Source organism: Pygocentrus nattereri, chromosome 15, assembly GCF_015220715.1.
Source record: "Pygocentrus nattereri isolate fPygNat1 chromosome 15, fPygNat1.pri, whole genome shotgun sequence".
NCBI classification, from domain to species: Eukaryota; Metazoa; Chordata; class Actinopteri; order Characiformes; family Serrasalmidae; genus Pygocentrus; species Pygocentrus nattereri.
The window spans coordinates 37463258-37483257 of record NC_051225.1 but is presented as its reverse complement, the minus strand read 5'-3'; the positions used below and the strand labels follow the sequence as shown (position 1 = coordinate 37483257).

General features: G+C 40.8%; 2 protein-coding genes across 4 annotated transcripts in view; one reads left to right on the top strand and one right to left on the bottom strand.

Moving 5' to 3' along the window:
- sh3gl3a (SH3-domain GRB2-like 3a) overlaps positions 1-14385 on the top strand; it is a 59053-nt gene extending 44668 nt beyond the window's left edge. Inside the window, exons 7-11 of one of the 3 annotated variants that reach the window (XM_017718133.2) lie at positions 225-328; positions 1990-2114; positions 2613-2645; positions 4140-4202; positions 7076-14385. In XM_017718133.2, coding sequence (XP_017573622.1) covers positions 225-328; positions 1990-2114; positions 2613-2645; positions 4140-4202; positions 7076-7281 — 531 coding nt within the window. In that variant the 3' untranslated portion in view covers positions 7282-14385. The remainder of the gene's footprint in view (positions 1-224; positions 329-1989; positions 2115-2612; positions 2646-4139; positions 4203-7075) is intronic. The other 2 variants (XM_017718134.2, XM_037545339.1) reach the window with 2 other exon arrangements.
- A 2340-nt stretch (positions 14386-16725) lies between these two features.
- gjd6 (gap junction protein delta 6) lies at positions 16726-18905 on the bottom strand. Its single transcript, XM_017718164.2, has 2 exons — positions 18565-18905; positions 16726-17572 (listed from the first exon to the last, which is right to left on the bottom strand). Exons 1-2 carry the CDS (start codon positions 18888-18890, stop codon positions 16726-16728), a joined length of 1173 nt encoding a protein of 390 aa, XP_017573653.1. The 5' UTR covers positions 18891-18905.
- Between the last annotated feature and the right edge of the window lie 1095 nt (positions 18906-20000).

The window sequence follows — 20000 nt, the reverse complement described above, 5'->3', positions numbered from 1 at the left end:
TTTACGGCGACCAAATCACAGCCCTGATGTTATTTGGTGATGTTGCTTAATTCACTTAGAAATCAACTAAACATGTCAGTTGATTGGTGCGCACAAACTTATGCAGCTGTTGTGCCAAAGCCTTTCATGGTTTGCTTGCTGTGCAGCAGGTGCATTTGCAGCCAGAGGCACTTGGAGTCTTTGCTCAGTATTTCTCATTGTAGTATCATTTACCCCACCTCTAGGTGGAGCAGGTGAGCCAGTTAGCGGCTCTGATCGAGGCCGCACTGGAGTACCACCGTCAGTCCTCAGAAATCCTGGAGGATCTAAACAGCAAACTGCAGAACAGGTAAACTCATCTACTGTTGCTTCTCTTTAGCCTTTCAACGTTTTAATGCTCATTTTACAGAATGTCTGAAAGTCAAGAGCAAAAATGCATGTTTGTAATGTATCGTAAGTGTAAATACCTGCTCACGTGAACATTTTTAGTTACGTTTTTAATCAGACAGTCATTGTTACTGAGTTCCATTGTCAGTTTTTACTCTGATTTACTTCTCAAACCATTTTTGTTACTGTAGCCAAACATACTAGCAGTCTGAAGTTCTAATAGGACGAGGTTAGTGTCATATATGGAGGTGGGGTAATGAAAACATTACAGGAGTTTCTCAGTGAATTTTAGTCCAGTCTGAATCCACAGTGGCTTTGTTTACATGCAAAGATTTCTGCCAATCCGATTGAACACAGTCGGACTACAGATTCAGCCTGAGGTCTTTATTCTCGCTCTTCTCAACAGTCTGACGAAAATCTTCGTTTACATGCCGACTACAAGTAATCCGATGCAGAATGACGGGCATGCGTGGAGCAGCGCTGAGAGTAAACGTTACCATGACAGCGAGCGTCACGTGAGGTCCAGTCGGCGTGAGATGAGTTTCCAGTTGGCACGTTTGTGTTTTTAACTGCTTTAAACTGACGTCAGACTCAGAGAAACGTCCTTCACATGTGCTTATAAAGGAAGACGTCGTGCTCTGAGACACAAGCTGGACGTCCGTCCCACCGCCGTCTTTTAAAGCTCAGAGCATAAACCTCGTCTCCTCTGCAGACCAGTTTCTGTTGAACGTTATAAACCTTTCGCTGTGACGCGCCGCGCATGCGCAGAACGGACTTACACGTTCCAATTGGAGTGTAATCGGATTCAGGCGTTTACACGGATATTATCCTTCTTTTTAACGGATTATTTAGAGGTTCACCCACCTCGTTCAGTCGGATAGAAATTGTATTGCGAATGGCCTCAATCGGATTAGTCTGTTCCGACTGAGGTGTTTACATGGACGTATTCCGATTGAGCTATTAGTCGGATTATTAACGGATTATCAGGCTGCATGTAAACGTGGCTAGTGTCAGTCGTTTTCATCCATAAAGATTCCACCAGCTTTTACCTTCAACAGGCAGTAGAAATAAGTCCATGTTATACTCATCTGAGCTATAAAACCAACCCTAGAGAAAATCCCAGGTTACATTAATTCCATGCTGTTACACAAAATGGATTTATGAAATAACTTGGGAGAAAGGGCTACTCCTGAAACTCCTCCACCTCTACATTCTGTGCTCCACAGATTCTCCCCTTGACTTTCAGTTTCCTATGAGGAAAACATTGCATCCCACCACCACCCCACCTCCTCCTACTCCTCCGTTACTGCTCTCTGAGGAACGGGTGGGGGCTTCCTTAATCTCAGCAAGCCACTCCAGAATTCCAGCTTCACAGACTTCCCTCCTCTGACCTCTGGTTTTGAGTGTGGTCCAAACAGACTTTAGAAACAACCCCAGGTTATATTAATCTGCGCTATGTAGTAGCAGTGTTGTATAAAGTTTGCTTCTCAGAATGGGACATCTGGTCCTATATCAGTGTGAAATCCTACATGGGTGTCAAAGCTCAGTGCTCACATGGAGCCGTCACTGTACGCCACTTGAGTGGGCTCTGATTGTTGCTGCTGTGTGACCTTTCACCCCCAGGATAGCCTCAGCCAGTAGCCGGCCTAAGAAAGAGTTCAAGCCAAAGTCCATCATGTCCAGCCTGGAGGCCCTCGATGTCACTCAACAGAACGGCCTCTCCTACAGTTCCTCTCTGAAGTCCACAGGTAGGAATTCAATGAAATGTTCTCGTGTGCTCCCTGTCTTTGCTGTCGTCAACATAATGTAACGGTTCCTTCGTGTGTCATGTGTTAGACATAAGCAGCATTGGCCACTTTATCAGAAACACCTACCACACAGGTTCACATATAGATGTACACTTACAGACTGTAGCCCGTCTCTTTGTTCAGCCCCCCCCAGCCTAGTCATCAATGGAAAATGATCACGGACACGGGCTGATATGAGTGTATGAGGCACAGTGCTGTTGCTGGAGCTCTGTGGTCAGAAACTGACCGTTAAGAAAGGGCGAAAGCAAGAGTCAGCCGATCAACTGTGTGCAGAGATTAAGAAAGTGGATTCAGGTGTTCTTCTGCGTAATAAAATCAGTGACCCCTGAGCCGCAGGGTGGCTAATAAAGGGAGATGTTTCTAATAAAGTGGCCGGTCAGTGCATTTCTCAGAGTATTTCTCACGTCATATGATATTTTCCTGTTAATCTCTTTGCAGATATTCAAGTCAGCCACAGTGTAAATGGAAAAAGTAGGTTCTTCACTAATTTACAGATTTTTAGATGGTAGTGAATTACAGTCAGTAAACTTTTTGGATTTTGATCTTTTAAAAGTATGATTATTTAAATCCTTAAAGCCTGAATGTCGATGTTGGAGGAAATATTTATACATCTCTACTGATGTATCAACCTGGTACAAGTGAGAATCAACCTGAGAATCGATAAACATGTTTTGGCAAACCCCTCCAAGGAATATAAAAGCTCTCTTAAAGGGGAACTCCACCAATTTTTTGAAAATTCTACCCCAGACGTCCACCTCTTAATAGCTCCCCACAGAAACTTACATGAAATGGGTAGATATATTCAGCCTGATGTCTGAGACATTGTTTTCTGATAAAAGTTTGGCTTAAAATTTATCTTATTCAATTTATTATAATCCAGAGGCACACATGGGGGTGTCCTAAGGGACAATAGTCCCCAGAGAAAACTTTTTTTTTTTTTTTCTTCAGATTTATCATTGCTTTGTCATCATCAAATTATACTTAAAAGCTAATAAGACACTTGTTGTACACATGGTGACCCCTGGTTCCTATCACCCCCACTGTAAAGAAATCAGTGTCTTTAAGTTTCTCTACAATGAAACACTTAAACATCCAACCGCTCTGAATGACTCTGTTTACATCAGTGCTGAAGTATTTAGACATTTTGAAAAAAATGATGGAATTCCCCTTAAAGATATAAATATGTACAGTGACAAGAAGAAGTCTGTGAATTACCTGCACTTGTGTATAAAATCGTTGTAAAATATGGTCTTTACCTGAATGACAACACAGAACAAACACAATCTGTTTAAACTATTGGCAAAAATATTGTTCTTGTCTATATGGAATAGATCATTCAAACATTCACAGTGTCGGCTGGAAAACGTAACGAAACATAACGTAAATGTTAAGAAGAGCCCTTTTGTCCTTTCGACAAAAATCAAACCACCCTGCCGCAACATTGTATGTCTGTTTTACCATCTTGGCTGTAAATAGGTCTCAGTATGTGTTAATGTGCTAGTATGGGATAAAAAATATAATATATATATAAAAAATGCTCAGATGTGACCACTTTTCTCACATCTCCAGCAGGAAACTTCTCCAAAAGTAGAAGAGTTTCTTGTAAAATGTCTATCAATGTTCAGCTTCTTATGAGGCGAAGTCAGCTCCTCATTTACCAGCTTGAATTTCCCGTTCCACCTTAAATGGTAGAATGGGACAATGTGAGTGTTTAATTACTAGGCACAATAAAGACATTAAGAATTATAATCGTATGCATGTTGTCAGCCTCAGCAGATTGTGTTTGTCTAAACTTGTGACTTACATGAGAACAGATCACAATTTAATGCAGGAAACTAGGAAAAACTTTTTCTTGCCACAGTAAACAGGAAGACGTTTTTGGTTTGGGTTCACGTCCATGTTCATCCGTGATCTGTGTGTTTCTGTCTGTGTGTGTTTGTACCTCATGGTTGGTTTCACTCTCAGCTGATCACATCAGCTACCACCCCCCCATGACACACACGTGGTCTGAAAGCCCCCGAGACAGTGGTGAGTATCATCAGATCTGTTTCCCGTGCAACAGAATTTGGGGGGTTTACACGAAGCAGAGTTCACATTAAAGCAAGATCTGCTTTTATATCATTCCTCACCTTAAATGTACTTGATCAGCCGTGCCATGCTGATGTTTTGCACTGGTGCTGCCTATAGCGGACAAAATGTAGGCCTCAGTGTGGCTGCTGCTGTTTTTATCTATGCTAGAGTGCTTTAATGTTTAAAGATGTTTAACAGCGAGTCGTACAGTGTCAGCAACCACAGAATCAAGTCTATTAGAGATACTGAACGTGGTTTGAAGCGAGTGTGTGATGATTTAGGCATGGTGACTTTGTAAATCGACTTTGTAGCTACAGTGCAAAACTAAAGAAGCAAACCAGGTCTTTTTCCTGATCAACTGCATTTGGTGTGAAGTGGGAAAACTGTGCAAAGTAGATTTTTTTAACAAATCTCTTGCTAGAAAAAGAAATCTGGCTTTCTGAAATCCCCCCAGATCATGTTCACTCATCATTCCTGTTCATTTCTATGTTTATTGCAGCCTTTAACGTGGCTTGTCAGTCTCTTGACGTGTTTAGTATGTGTAATATTGTAGCCCATCAGCTCTGAATCTGAGACTGGAATGTTTTGATGGATTAATTGTCAAAGGTTCGAAGCTTCTGGCATAATAATATAGCTAATAATAAAGAAATGTTATTCTATATGTAACATAATGTTATATCATTATCTGTACAGACAAATTGGATTTAGATTGGATGGATTTGCGTCTGGAACACTTTCTGATGACATTATTTACTATTGATTGCGGAGTCAAATCCAAGAGTCCGTTCTTTACCTCTGTCACGATTCGGGGTTGACTCTTTGTTCTTTTCATTGTGGCTGGCTCAAGGGTCATTTTGGCTGAGGCGTGTGAAATTAAATGAGGACTTTTATTAAATGTTAGTGCTTTTATTATTTACTTATTGCTGTTCATTTTGGCTGTGTGCTATCTGTTTCTAAATGTTATGATTTTTAACTTTGTTTTTTTACGGCAGCTTCAGATATTCCCCAAAATGAAAGGTGCATTATAAATAAAATGCATAATAATAATAATAGTAATTATTATTATTATTATTATTAATGGAGAAAAGAGCTAAAGCAGCATGAGTCTGTCTGGGTATTAGCAGGCTTTATGCTTTATGCCGTTCAACAGCTGCTATAAGCACAAAGTGTCACAAAAACGGGAATATCTACACCCTTAGTGATGCTATGGAAAACCAGTCGCTTCCTATTCTTAGCATTGTATTAAACTAGAATTACAAAGAGTAAAAAGAATGAAACCAAAAAGCAAACGTGAACGATATTCTACAGTACATTGCTCTGGACTTTCCCCTCGTCCAGTAGCCTGCAGGACACAGTCTTCCTTCAGTTCCTCTCTGTTTGAAACACAGTCTGAAGGTAAAATGTGTTGACTGTCCAACATCGGTTAGCTGTAATCATTACTAATGCTGCTTATTTTTTATATGTACATGTTAGTATATGTTACTGTCGTGACAAAACCTTTTAATGGTCTCCGTTGATGGTTTTCATATTTTGGCATAGTTTGAACATGCTAGCTGCCCTTTACACTGCGCCAAGGTTTCACCGTGAATAGACCAGTTGAAAATATCACAATTAAGTTGTAATAAATCATTTGTCTATTAGTTTTATTAAATGTTAAGAACATTTTTCCTTCTCCTGTAAAGTTGCCGTTTTGCAGATACAAGGTTTTGTTCCGACAGCGTCGGTATGTTTAATAATGCAAGCTCGGTTCCATCCGAGGCAAATCTCATGTGAAATAAGTTTGTGCTAATGTGTTTTTTTGTCAGGTCACTTTAATCTGTAGCAACTCCAAAAAGTCTACTGTATCCCACCGGCTCAGTTTCGTCGGCTCAGTGGACACCAGTGCATTTTCATTGTTGTTTTTTTTTTTAATGAGACATAATGAGTATGTCCAGAAGTTTGTTGACACCCCTCCTTGTTAGTGAATTCAGATGCATTAAGCTGCATTCACATGAGTTCAAATACACACAGAACTAAATTTGTATAATCTCCAGAAAAGCATTAACAATAGAACAGGTCACTTTGAGGCAGATATACATATCTAAGGTACATACCTAAGGTCACCAGGCCCAATGCCAAGCATGGGCTAGAGGGGTATATAGCCACCCCAGCATTGGGCTGCGGAACAGTGGAGTTCTCTGGAGTGATGGATCCTCATCCAGTAAATTGGGGATGAGCTGAAGTGATCCAGAATTGACCTGACATTACTAATGCTCTATCAAATCCTCACAGCAGTGTTTCCTCATCTAGTGTAAAGCTTTGCCAGAATAGTAGAGGCTGTTACTACAGTAATGTGGGGTAAGACACCTTTTTTAATACTCTTTTTGAAAGAAACATTGAATAAGCGTTGTCCACAAACTTTTGGCCATATTAGTGTATGCACTACAGCATTTTACATTTAGGGCATTTGGCTGACGCTCTTATCCAGAGTGACTTACAATTTGATCATTTTACACAGGGGGGCCAAGGTGGTGTTAGGAGTCTTGCCCAAGGACTCTTATTGGTATAGTGTAGGGTGGTTACCCAGGTGGGGGATTGAACCCCAATCTACAGTGTAGAAGGCAGAGGTGTTACCCACTACACTAACCAACCACTTTGGTTCAGGTGTATTAGCAGCACTCAAATGCAGTGTGAGGGCACTAAGCTGCCTCAGATTATTTACCTCATAAAACTTCAAAGTCAGCCAAAATGGGAATAATAAATGGTCTGTGTAAAGCGTATAGAGTTAAACCGTATTGAACGTATGATGCACAAACACATCTGAGCATCGTTTGCTGTTTGTTTACCCGCAGAGACAGAGCTGCACATGGACCAGCCGTGCTGCCGCTCGCTCTACGACTTTGAGCCGGAGAATGAAGGCGAGCTCGGCTTCAAAGAGGGCGACATCATCATCCTCACCAACCAGATCGACGAGAACTGGTACGAGGGGATGATCAACGGAGAGTCGGGCTTCTTCCCCATCAACTACGTGGAGGTCCTAGTGCCCCTCCCCCAATGAGGTCAATGACTCTACCCAGAAACATTTCCCTGCTGCATTCTTCTCCATGGAAGTGCTGCGTTTTACCACAGACAGTTTATTTTCCAGTATTTATTTTTTTTCTCTTCTGTCGGTTTCCACGGTTGGTGGTATGCAGTAACCTGTGTTGGCTTCTGATTTTAGCCCTTGGCTTTTGCTCTTTGGTTGTTCCTGAAAACGTGTTGCATCCAATAGGGTGGCTGCATTCGTCTCTTAGGGGTTTTTCTGCTCTGATGTGGTTTATCAGTTTATCTGCCTGCGGTGGTCTTATGTGTTGCTGAAACACATTTTTATGGACTGTGAGTATCTCTACTGCTACTCATGTGAATGTTTATCTCCCCAAGTACTTAACCTCTCTCTCTCTTTCTCTCTCACTCACTCTGGCTTTCTCTCTCTTTCTCTTGATCTGTAGCCCTGTTGGAGCTGGATGAGTTTTATTTGCAGAAGTAAGTGATTACCAGCAACATTAGCGATGGGTAGAGCTTTAATCGGACCTGGTATTTTGATCCCAACCCAAAGGTAGAGCTCAACATAAATCTGTCGTATACTGACCTGAACTCAACCACCATCCAAAGCTGATGTATATTCCACTGTAATTAATACTGAATGTCCAGTGCAGTTTTACATTACTGTTATTTACTTTTAAATGAGCCGTAATGAGTCATACACTGTGTGTCCAAAAGTTTGTGGACACCCCTTCATATCAGTGCATTTAGCAGCAATGTACCTTCTGCTGATACCGGAGTTCAAATGCACACACAGCTTGTATAATCGCCACGGAAAAGCATTGACAATTGAATGGGACGTTAAAAGTCCAATGCCAAGTGTGGGCTAGAGCGGTATAAAGCCCCGCAGCTTTGGGCTGTGGAGCAGTGAAACTGTGTTCTCTGGAGTGGTGGAGCTCCATCCCATCCCATAGAACTGACCATCCAACTTCAGTGCCTGACCTCACTAATGCACAAGCAAATCCTCACAACAATGTTCCAACGTCTAGTGTAAAGTCTTGCCAGAAGAGTAGAGGCTGATACTGCAGTAAGTAATGGAGGACACTTTCCTTTAAACTACTCTTGATTTTGGAAGAAACACTGGATAAGCAGGTGTCCACAAACTTTTGGCCCTATAGTGTGTGTATATATGCTCCCAAAAACATCTCAGAAGTTCTGGATAAACATTACAGTGTGCAAAAGTTTAGAATACATGCTTGAACGTTTGTTGCAAATAAATATTCAAAACATTCTGATAAGTTCACTTTGTGCAACTTCATATTTCAAATCATTAGTAGGAAGCTAAAGGGGAACGTTTGCGTTTTCCAGAAAGAGCATTAAAAAGTGAAATTACAGTGAACAAATTATCCAGAATGTCCTGTGTTTCCAGTGGTGGTTAAATCTCAAGGCCAATAGCTTGACATAAATTATTATATTATATTATTTATTATTGAATAATTTCATGTTGTTCCCAGTTCTGAATGCTGCATTCCATTCAGTATTTCAAGTTGGACACAAAAGGAAATTATTCCTTTACTAATTTATAATGTTTACATAACATATTTGGGTCCAAACCCAAACAAACCCTACTTCAGGCTGTATTTCACACTAACAAAACAAAAATTGCTAATAGACGTGTACAAGAAAAGCTTTAAAGGGGAATTTCATCTTATTTTTTTTTTTTTTAGAGTTTCTTTAGAATTATTCAATATCTCAGATGCAAACTGTCATTTAAAGTGGTTTGAAATGGTTCTGATTGTGATAGGAACCAGGAGTCGCCATGACTCCAACACAAATATAGACATTTTATTTTACTACTACGTTTGGGGACTATTTTGCCTCACCACACCCTGCATGTGTCCTTCCACCATAAATGAATTTTAAGCAATATGTTTTCAACATAAACCTTTATTAAAGGCATCAAGCGATAGATTTGTAAACATTTCATGTGATAACTTTCTGTGAGTTTTAGAGGTCAGACGCCTGGTTCCTATCACCACCACTGTGAGCACTTCTGAGACTAGAACGGAGGATTCAGGCCTCTTTGAATGACTTTGTTTACATCTTCACCACTTAATTATGCAGAGCTTTTGAAAAATCGGTGGAATTCCCCTTTAAAGACACTGGATAACTGACGTAATCCAGCTCCAACAGTGCTACTCTCTCTCTCTCTCTCTCTCTCTCTCTCTCTCTCTCTCTCTAAACGTCTCTGTTTACATGTGACTTATTGTGATTATAGGGAATCATAGTAGCAGTCACAGTGTTGTATTGGATCGGGCGGAGACCGAATACTCTCACTCCCTCAAGTGCTTTTTTTTTTAGTATTATTGTTAGCATTGTTTTTATTTCGAGACAGTAGTTGTATTGCACTAAAGCTTTAGAATCCACACCCATTCACACAGCACATGGACTTCTTCTGTTTTTGTCTATGGAACATTGCACTTTCTACTGTAACTCTCAGCCATGTATTTAGTACAAATTTATCATGAGTCGTATCTGTAAGGCTGTGTTCAGACTGCAGGCGAATCAGATTTGTTTCTCAAATCCGATCATTTAAGGTGACTCTCCGCACTGTTATTTGCAAGTGATGTCCAGACGTCACCTGCCGATCTGCATGGGTTGCCATGGTAACGATGTAGGCGTCAGTTACTACGTAGCTACGTTGGTGACGTGGTTTCAAACGCGGATGCAGGAGAGATGGAGCTGCATCATCTCGCCCTCTAAACTCTTCAGAATTCTCTGGAATAAGCATTAATCTTTGGTGCTTTTCCTGAATTCCAGCTCTTCCACTCTTGATTTGACGTCAATAGACGCTTTGAAATCTGATTTGAGCGTCGCGTTTCAAACCACTTCCAAATGTGGTTTGGGTCCGATTTGCAAAAATCGGATTACATGTGGTTTTTAGCTGTCCAGACTATCGAACATCAGTCCAGATATAATCTGGATATGCCAAAAATCGGATTTCATGTGGTTTTTAGCTGTCCAGACTATCGAACATCAGTCCAGATATAATCTGGACATGCCAAAAATCGGATTTCATGTGGTTTTTAGCTGTCCAGGCTATCGAACATCAGTCCAGATATAATCTGGATATCCCAAAAATCGGATTTCATGTGGTTTTTAGCTGTCCAGACTATCGAACATCAGTCCAGGTATAATCTGGACATGCCAAAAATCGGATTTCATGTGGTTTTTAGCTGTCCAGACTATCGAACATCAGTCCAGATATAATCTGGACATGCCAAAAATCGGATTTCATGTGGTTTTTAGCTGTCCAGACTATCGAACATCAGTCCAGATATAATCTGGATATCCCAAAAATCGGATTTCATGTGGTTTTTAGCTGTCCAGGCTATCGAACATCAGTCCAGATATAATCTGGATATGCCAAAAATCGGATTTCATGTGGTTTTTAGCTGTCCAGACTATCGAACATCAGTCCAGATATAATCTGGATATCCCAAAAATCGGATTTCATGTGGTTTTTAGCTGTCCAGGCTGTCGAACATCAGTCCAGATATAATCTGGATATGCCAAAAATCGGATTTCATGTGGTTTTTAGCTGTCCAGACTATCGAACATCAGTCCAGATATAATCTGGATATGCCAAAAATCGGATTTCATGTGGTTTTTAGCTGTCCAGACTATCGAACATCAGTCCAGATATAATCTGGATATCCCAAAAATCGGATTTCATGTGGTTTTTAGCTGTCCAGGCTGTCGAACATCAGTCCAGATATAATCTGGATATGCCAAAAATCGGATTTCATGTGGTTTTTAGCTGTCCAGACTATCGAACATCAGTCCAGATATAATCTGGATATCCCAAAAATCGGATTTCATGTGGTTTTTAGCTGTCCAGGCTATCGAACATCAGTCCAGATATAATCTGGATATGCCAAAAATCGGATTTCATGTGGTTTTTAGCTGTCCAGACTATCGAACATCAGTCCAGATATAATCTGATACAGTCTGAACGCAGCCTTAGAATCAACTTTATGTGTACAGAGAGAGACTTATATCACTACGACTCATATTTTGGACTGTATGTGATGATAAACTGCTTGCTTGTAATTAAGGTTTGCCCAGTATCGTACTCTGAATGAAGTTACAAAATCTGAATGAAACATTCTTCGTGGTATGTTCTCGGTAGACGAGTCCTGTGCGTATCAAACTTATTTCATAAACTGACTGTGTTGTCTAATTGGAGTGTCCTAATATTACCAAAACAAAGATATGCCATATACCACTACGCCATAATCCATACCCTGTCTAGTTTAGTTAGCTGCTTGCTTCCTCTGTGTTTTGTTTCGTCTGCTATGCAGAAAGGATGCAGTTTCGCATGATCTTCTTAAAGTCATTCCCTTTTATTAACTTTGCTGTTCTTCTGTCGTTGTTGCTCCTGCTGGTCGAATGAGTGATCGTTAGAAGTGATAAAGGAGAGAAGAGCCTTATTTACAGTATTAATCAGTTCAGACCTCAAATAGGTCTGATCCAGGATTTGTGCTCAGAACACGTCGCTTTCCAGGAAACCCTCTGTTAACTAGTGTAATGTTTAAAGACTCGAGCATTTTTCAGCTTAACCTCTATCTGCTACATCTGTAGTGAACGGCTGATTACCATGAACCGTTATTCTAACGTGTGTCGTGTTTAGGAAACAACAGCAAACCCTTCAACTCAACATGTATAGTAGAAGTCAGGGGGCATTTGCTGAATTGTGTTAATTAAGCAGTAAATCTGTATTAGTGGCTTAGAAATGGGACTCGTTTTCCAGAGGGAATAATTTGTGGCCATTCCTGATTATTAAATAAACCAGAAAAAGAAAGGACAGTCTAAAATCAGATGGTTCTTCAAAGGTTCTTCGGTGAAGACAGTGGTTCTATATAGAAGCATGAACAAACTCTTCTGAAACAACCACACTGTAAAAAATGAGAGGTCAGCTCAACTCAGAATGATATAGTAACTGGTTACATGGCTTTTCTGGAGTGGACACAACTTGAGGACACACAACTCAAATTTCTTAGTTGAGTCAAAAGTGCCGTTAATGCTTTTAGTTCTGCATCTCAGTTATGTAAATAAAATGCACTTGTTTTTTTGATACTCAGCTTCCTCACCAGCCAAGACTCTCCATCACGCCATCCTGCGAGACATTGAGTACACACTTATGGATGGCTGTGGCATCGCTGGGGCTCAAACTCACAGCCTCAGACGGCTCAGCCCACTGCCCCACTCAGGAACCCATGAAGGAACTGAGATTTTGTGTCTACAAATGTTTAATAGACTGGAGAAAATATTTATTGTTCTGACTTTGAAGCGTGGCGTCGTCTCATGTGGTGCAGCTGTGTAATAATCCATCCCAACATCAGGAGGATGTGAGTTTGAATCCCAGCAATACCACAGCGGTCTATTATCCGGAAACCCAAGAGGAGAATATGCCAGATGGGACTGTGTGATAGAAGGAGCGCCAGCTAGTGGGGAAACTGAGTAAAACAACACACATTCAGTTTAGTTTATTTAACCGAGATGCAGATCTAGAAACAGCAGCGTGGAGAATTTTTCAGCTAAGACCTTTGAGTTGTGTGAACTCTGGTGTCCTCAAGTCGACTCATGTAATCAGTTACTAAATCATTTTAAGTTGAACTGACCTCATTTTTTACTGAGCATTTGCAGGCTTGAGTGCTTCTTGATGGAGAATATGGTTCTGTATAGCACCAAAAAGGGTTCTGCTACTGTTTCGATGTCCAGCTTGTAACAAACCTTTTTGGTTTCAGATAGGTTCTATATAGAACCATATACAACACATTGTTCATTTATTTGAAGAACCACGAGTGTTCCAGGTTCTTCCTGCAGCCATTGTCTTTACTAAAAACTGTTGAAGATCCATCATTTTTCAGAGAACTAGGAACCACTTTTTTACCGCACTGTTGAAACAAAACCAATTTTGGACAAAATATCTGGTCTTTACATTGTGTGTACATCTCATGATGAATGAACCAACAGAAATGTCCCAAAAAGTCTGGCTGACTGGCAAAAATAGTTTGGTTTCCCTTCTCCTGTGAAGTTTACCAATTTAGAGATATGAGCTTTCGTTCCAACAGCAGCATCCATGGCAACGGACAGTTGGTCATCCAAGACGATGAATTCTTTTATTTTTTTAGTAATTTTTTACACTTTTTTGAGATTTCACACCTGTTGAGTTCTTGAGGGAACACAGATTTAAAATTTCATATCAAATGTTCCTCACAGAGACCATGAAGTACTTACAGGTAGCTGATGTTCACTGTTGATCTGCTGCTCAAACTGCTTGAGCACATCTGTACTGCCCAGTGCAGGAGACCAACAGGTTTGTCATACAAAAATTTTTTTTGTTTATTGTAGTCCTATTTACCTTTTGTTTTTTTTTTACCTTTTGTCCCAGTTTTCCGCCTTTTTTCTCCTTTGGATAAAAAACAAGTGCAAAAACCAAAAAAAAAAAGTCTTCTGCTAAAATGTTTCAGTGGCTGAAAGTTTGGTGCGTCCCGCTTTCGTACTGTAATGAGATTGAACGTAGAAACAGCGCCGTTATGATGGTACAGTAGTCTACTGTGGTATCACAGGCCCACCCAAATGGGGACAGAATACCTCAGAACACTTGTGGTTCCGCCCTAAACCTGACTGCCCATTGGTGTATCCCTCATATTCAGCATTTTGCTTATTTACTATGACATGTCGGTCACATTTCTGCAATCCTAGTTACGTCCCTGTATACATTAACATGCAAAATTCAGCTACTGCCCACTGGCGTCTATTATGAGTTTTATTAAGTGTATGTCCAGGGAAACATGCTGAAATGATTGTGTCTGCTAAATGACCACACAATACAGATGCAGCAGGTAGAGATTGGGTTAAAAAAAGCTTTTATACACACTTGAAAAAGACGGTTCTTCAAGGGTTCTTTAGTAAAGAAAAGGGTCCTCTATAGGACTGTGAACACTTGAAGAAGCCTTTGCGTGATTAAAGGGTCTTTGCATTGTGAAAGATTCTTCAGACTGATGGAGAACGTGCTGTAGATGGTTCTGTGTAGAAGGGTTCTGTATAGCACCAAAAAGGCTTATTCTATTGCTAGGATGTTAAGCTTGTAACAATAACATATAAAACACAGTCTCCATCAATCTGAAGAGCCTTTTCATGATGCAGAGAACCTCATAGTCATGCATAGGGTTCTTTGTGTGTTTGTGGTTCTATATAGAACCCTTGAAGGACCATCTTAAGTGCGTAGTTGTTATTTTATTTCTACCGCTGGGACTGAAATGGTCAAATGAGCCGAGCAGCGGTGACACAGGCGTTAATGTGAATCCTCTCTCTTACTGCTCTGGTGCTCAGACGGGCTTGAATGAACTATTTCCAGTTAAAAACCATGGTGGACCGTTCGCGACCAAACACTACTGACCCCCGTCCCTTTCCTTTACATGTTTCGTCCTGTGTCTTTCCAGCGTTTTTACTTTTGTCCCAGATTCTGTCACTACAGTACTCAGTCAGGAGAGGAGAGAGGGACACAGATGAAATGTCTTTCTTTGGTTCTTTTTGCTCTCCTTAGTATAATTTATACAAAAAGTGTTTTATAGATGTAAATGAATATATTACATACTGTATATTGCATAAATAAATGACAAATACTGTATAATTGTTGAGATTTGTTGTACTGTTTATTTCACACACACAAATTTTAACCCCTTAAACTGTGAGAATCTGAGTTTTACACTATAGAACATTAGTTTCATCTAGATAATGAATAATTCATCGTAATTACTGAATAATGCACAGTAGTTACTGAATAATTAAGAGCAATTACTGAATAATTCATAGTAGTTATTGACTAATTAAGAGTAATTGCTGAATAATTCATAGTAGTTACTGAATAATTAAGAGGAATTACTGAATAATTCATAGTAGTTACTGAATAATTAAGAGGAATTACTGAATAATTCATAGTAGTTACTGAATAATTAAGAGTAATTGCTGAATAATTAATAGTAGTTACTGAATAATTAAGCGTAATTACTGAATAATTGATAGTGGATATTTTCATAGCAGGTGCTAAATAATTAACAGGCCTATTATTCAGATGGTAGATGCTGAATAATTCACAGCAGATCCTCATACTGAATATTTCCCAGTAGATAATGAATAATTCATATTAAGTACTGAATAATACACGTTATCCCACTTGGGCACATCGTTCTCTGATATTTTATGGACACTGATGTACTACCATTAACCCTAAGTCTGTACTCCTTCATACGACCGTATTCTTTCACATGAAGAGCTGTGATTCTCTTCGATTTTTACAAGCACAGAGAGGGACATAAAGTGCAAGTGGATGTAAGTTAATAACTGTGTACGCCTGCAGTTTATGGGGTCAAAAGAGCAGCAATTTATCCATTTGTCTCCGTCTACAGATGTACTCACTATTGCGATATCAAACAAGTGTCAGAGGACGCCGGGAAACGTCTCATTCAGACTGATGAGAAACTTTAACAGAGCCAAGTTTAGCCAAGCACAGTAGTCCAACTACTGTTACAGAGCGACTCTGATTTGCCAGCATTCTGATTTTCCAATCTAGAATCAGTGGCTACATAGATGGATCAATTTAATCACAGTACTCAGTTTTGAGATGGTGGTTGCATTGCACCAACTTAAGACCCACCATGAGGCTCACTAAGTCTGTTGATGGTTGATAACTACTGCCCAATCCCATTTCCCTCCTCGCCCCTACCACTTAGCCCTACCCCTCCCTTTTGCACGTTAAAGTCTAGGGGTAGGGTGTCCCAATTCTTGTTGAGATAATGGGGCAGGGCGAAGTGTTGGGGCTACATGGCCCTTCACCTGAAGGTTTTTGGAGACACACTGCAAAAATGTGCTATGAGAAAAAAAGAAAAACTGGCAAGACGGCCATTGTTTTATCTTTTTGATATTTTTGGTATTATGGTCCTTTTCTTCGTAACAAGCATTAAAAAATGGTTCTGTTCTACCTGAAATGCTGTAGCGGTTACATTCTGGAACCTCAGGTGTCAGAACTGCTGCTCCATTTAAGGTGTAATGGGAAGATTCAAGCAAGAAGCTCGTGAATATCTGACTTCAGCTTCATATCACTGAAGAATTAGGGGTGGGCAATAATAAATAGTTGTCGCATCCCCACCACCCCCGAAGTCATGATTCCCTAAATGTAACTAAAGCCCAGCAGTGAGGAGCTGAACTTTCCCCTCCTCTGCTGTCCCTGCAGACGGGCAGGGTCGCCTACAGAGCGGCGCTAGTAGCTGTTAATGAAGTGATGCTTTGTTTATTTGAGGGTCTCATTTTGTAGGAAAGATTTCAATAGAAAAGGGTGACACTCGAACACAAGGGGTAGGGGTAAAAATAAGACCTGGGATTGGGCCTTGCAGTCACTTTTGAGTGTCTAAGGTTAAATCCACACCTCAGCACCTCTTGATTTGGTTGATTTTCCTTTATGAGGCTGTTTTTTCCCTTTTGGGTTGTGTACATCTTTCTGTACCATGTCTTCTCTTCTTTCTTTGACCGGAGAACAGTTTCCAGCACACGTCCAATCAGGCCGATGATCTAGCACCAGGTCCAGTGTGGGCAGAGAAGTGGTGCTGGTCACTTCTCTGAAGGTCAGAGACGTCATGGATCGTCCGTCGTGGTTTGTGGCCCCATAACCGTCCTTCACGTTCATGGACTTTTTGATCTTCTTCCAGCCAAGGTGGTTGAGCTCCAGGATGTTGAGGAAGATGCAAAAGGCCCCCACAGAGAACATAAACACCAGAAAGATGGTCTTCTCTGTCGGCCGCGAGACGTAGCAGTCAACTCTTTGGGAACAAGGTGGGATGGTGCAGACAAAGTGAGCCGGAACATGGAATCCAAACAGAAGCCACTGGGTGACGAGGAAGCCCACCTCCAGCATGGCTCGGAAACACACATGACAGACGTAGATTTTGGACAGAACTCCTGATGAGCTTCCATCTGGAGCTCCATGATCTACAGAGCAAGTCAAGGATACACAGGCGTTTTTCTGGCTGCTCCTCTTCCCGTTGCGGGCTCCGATCTCTTCCAGCACGTTGACCAGGCTGTGGCCCAGGTGCCTGTGGGATGTAATGGAGCAGCTGTCAGAGTCACAGCTCAAACCACAAGCCTCTTTGGCTGGGGAGCAAGTCAAGGACACACAGGCGCTCTTCTGAACGTTCCTCTGGATGCTCTGGCCTCCAATGCCCTCCAACACATCAGCCAGGCTTTGGCCCAGGCTCTTGTGGGACCTGAGGGAAGAGAATCAAATTTAAAATATGAATCTTTATTTAATTTGGTTTCTGAGTTGTTCTTTCATAGCTATTGTGTTACCATCGCTGACAGAACAAAACCACATATCTCTGAAGTGGTTAGTTTACAGGAGGAAGCACAAACACTCTCAGCTTCTACTGTAACAATATTTATTTTGGTGCATTTCAATTTCTTAGTGCATCATAAAACTTTAACACAATGCAAATAGCGACAAGATTTTTGCATGACAACAGTAAAAATATTACCACACAATTGTACTTCAGAAACAAATGTAGCAGCTATTAATATATACTAGATACTGAATAATTAATATTTGTTTATTATAATTTATACATGTTACATACATGACAAATACTGTATAATTATTGAGACTGATATTTGTTGTACTCTTAATTTCACACACAATTTAAACCCTTAAACTCTGAGGATCTGTGAAGAGTTCTACACTACAGTTTATGTAGATACTGAATAATAAATAGCAATTACTGAATAATTCGTAGTAGTTACTGAGCAATTAATAGTAATTACTAATTACATTATACTTCATTGTTCATCAGTGTTACTGAATAATAAGTGCTATGATTAATAACAACAAATCTTGAGATATTTGAAATATTTTTGGGCAGTTAATAAAATTTAAGTAAATATAATATCACAATATGTTCTAGATATATAATGGAATTTGATCATATTTAAGTCAGCATTAACAAAGTTTACAAGCCCATGCTTTCTGATTTCTGCTACTCCATCCTAACAGAATGTCTTGCAGACCTGACAGAGCTTTGATTGGATGGTTTTATTGTGCTTGATTATATGCAAATTACGCCAAAGAAAATCTAGACAGAAGTGTAAACCTTAACTAGACAGCAGCTCATTTCCAGAAAGGAATATTAAACTGCCCAAAGCACTCAGCAATTAACAGTTAGTAAAGTGTTTGTTAAAAGTCTTTAAGATTGAAAGGGTCACTCACTGCCCAGGTGTTGGTGCCCGCTTGGCCAGGTTGTGCCAGGTGTAGATGATGAAGCAGAGTGACGGCGTGGATACGGCGATGATGTGGAAAACCCAGAATCGTGGCTGGGAAATGGGTGCAAAGGCATCGTAGCACACATTCGGACAGCCTGGCTGCAGCGTATCGCACACAAACATCTCCTGCTCATCCGCATACACGTCCTCCGCCGCCACGGCAACCACCAGCAGCCGGAAGATGACCATCACGGTCAGCCAGAGGCGGCCGATCATGGTGGAGTGCTGGTGCACGGCGTCCAGCAGGCGCTTCAGCAGAGTCCACTCGGTCATGGCTCTGAGAGGCCGATGAAGTAAGCCCCAGTGGAGCACCTCAAATAGATCCACTCTAGAGTCCATCTCTGCCTAGAGCCATCCCTTCTTCATTCAGAGATAAGAGCCCCAACACCGGCCACTTCACAGCGGGTCACGTGGTGCTTTCTCCTGTCCTCTTGTCTTCAGAGCCCCATGTTTAAAAACGTCCGGGGAGACGGCACTCTCCTACTTTAGATAGCGCTCTGATAGCGGCGGCCGATTGAGTTCTTTTTAGCCCACCGCTGTCCGAAGATACAGGGGGCTTCCTTTAAAAGGGCACATGTTTAAAAATATGCTTTAGATAACAGCTGCTTTTATATATGCGGCTAAACTGTTTTCAGATTTGTCAAATGCTTGTAAAGGTCTTACATAGTAAGTGCATGCAATGCTGGACGAGTGTGTGATAAGTCAGAGCCACTGACCTGGGCCGGTTCCTTCCTTCATTCATTAAAGAATTTTTCAGACATTATTCAGTGCTTCAGATGTAAACGGAGAGATTCAGAGTGGGTTCGGTGTGAAATGGTCCAGATGTCTTTACAGTGGTGGTGATAGGAACCAGGGGTCGCCATGACTACAACACAAATATAGACGTTTTATATACTATCCAAAACCACCAGTGAATCTACACATCTTCTGAGTTTTATATGGAACGTTGATGATGGTAAAATAGTAATAAATATGTTTTCTTTGGGGACTATTTTGCCACATAATACCCTGCATGTATCCATTCACTGTGTATGAATTTTACAAATATATTTTAGGCCAAAATATTCACAAAACTATTATATGTCTCAGACATCAGGCAGTGAATTCATAACCATTTCCTGTAATAACTTTCTATGAGGGAGCTTTTACTGTAACGTAGTGGAGTGATGATGAGGCAGACGCATATGCAGAGATAAGCAAGATTTATTATGGGCAAATCCACAATCAGGCACTACTAAACAACTCAAACAAAGACCAGCCACAAACCAGGACAAACACGGAGCTTAAATATAGCAGGGATGACGAGGTGGATAACAGGTGGTAACAATCAGGGGCAGGGTCTGGAAACAAGGGGGCAGGACCGGGAAGAAACAAAACAAGTGC

What these genes read in the sequence shown, in the direction of transcription:
- gjd6 (XM_017718164.2), bottom strand. Translation starts at nt 18,890, where the DNA reads ATGACCGAGTGGACTCTGCTGAAGCGCCTGCTGGACGCCGTGCACCAG. An exon ending in CGGGCACCAACACCTGGGCA is followed by an intron (nt 17,573 to 18,564) that starts GTGAGTGACCCT and finishes CTCTTCCCTCAG; the next exon opens with GTCCCACAAGAGCCTGGGCC.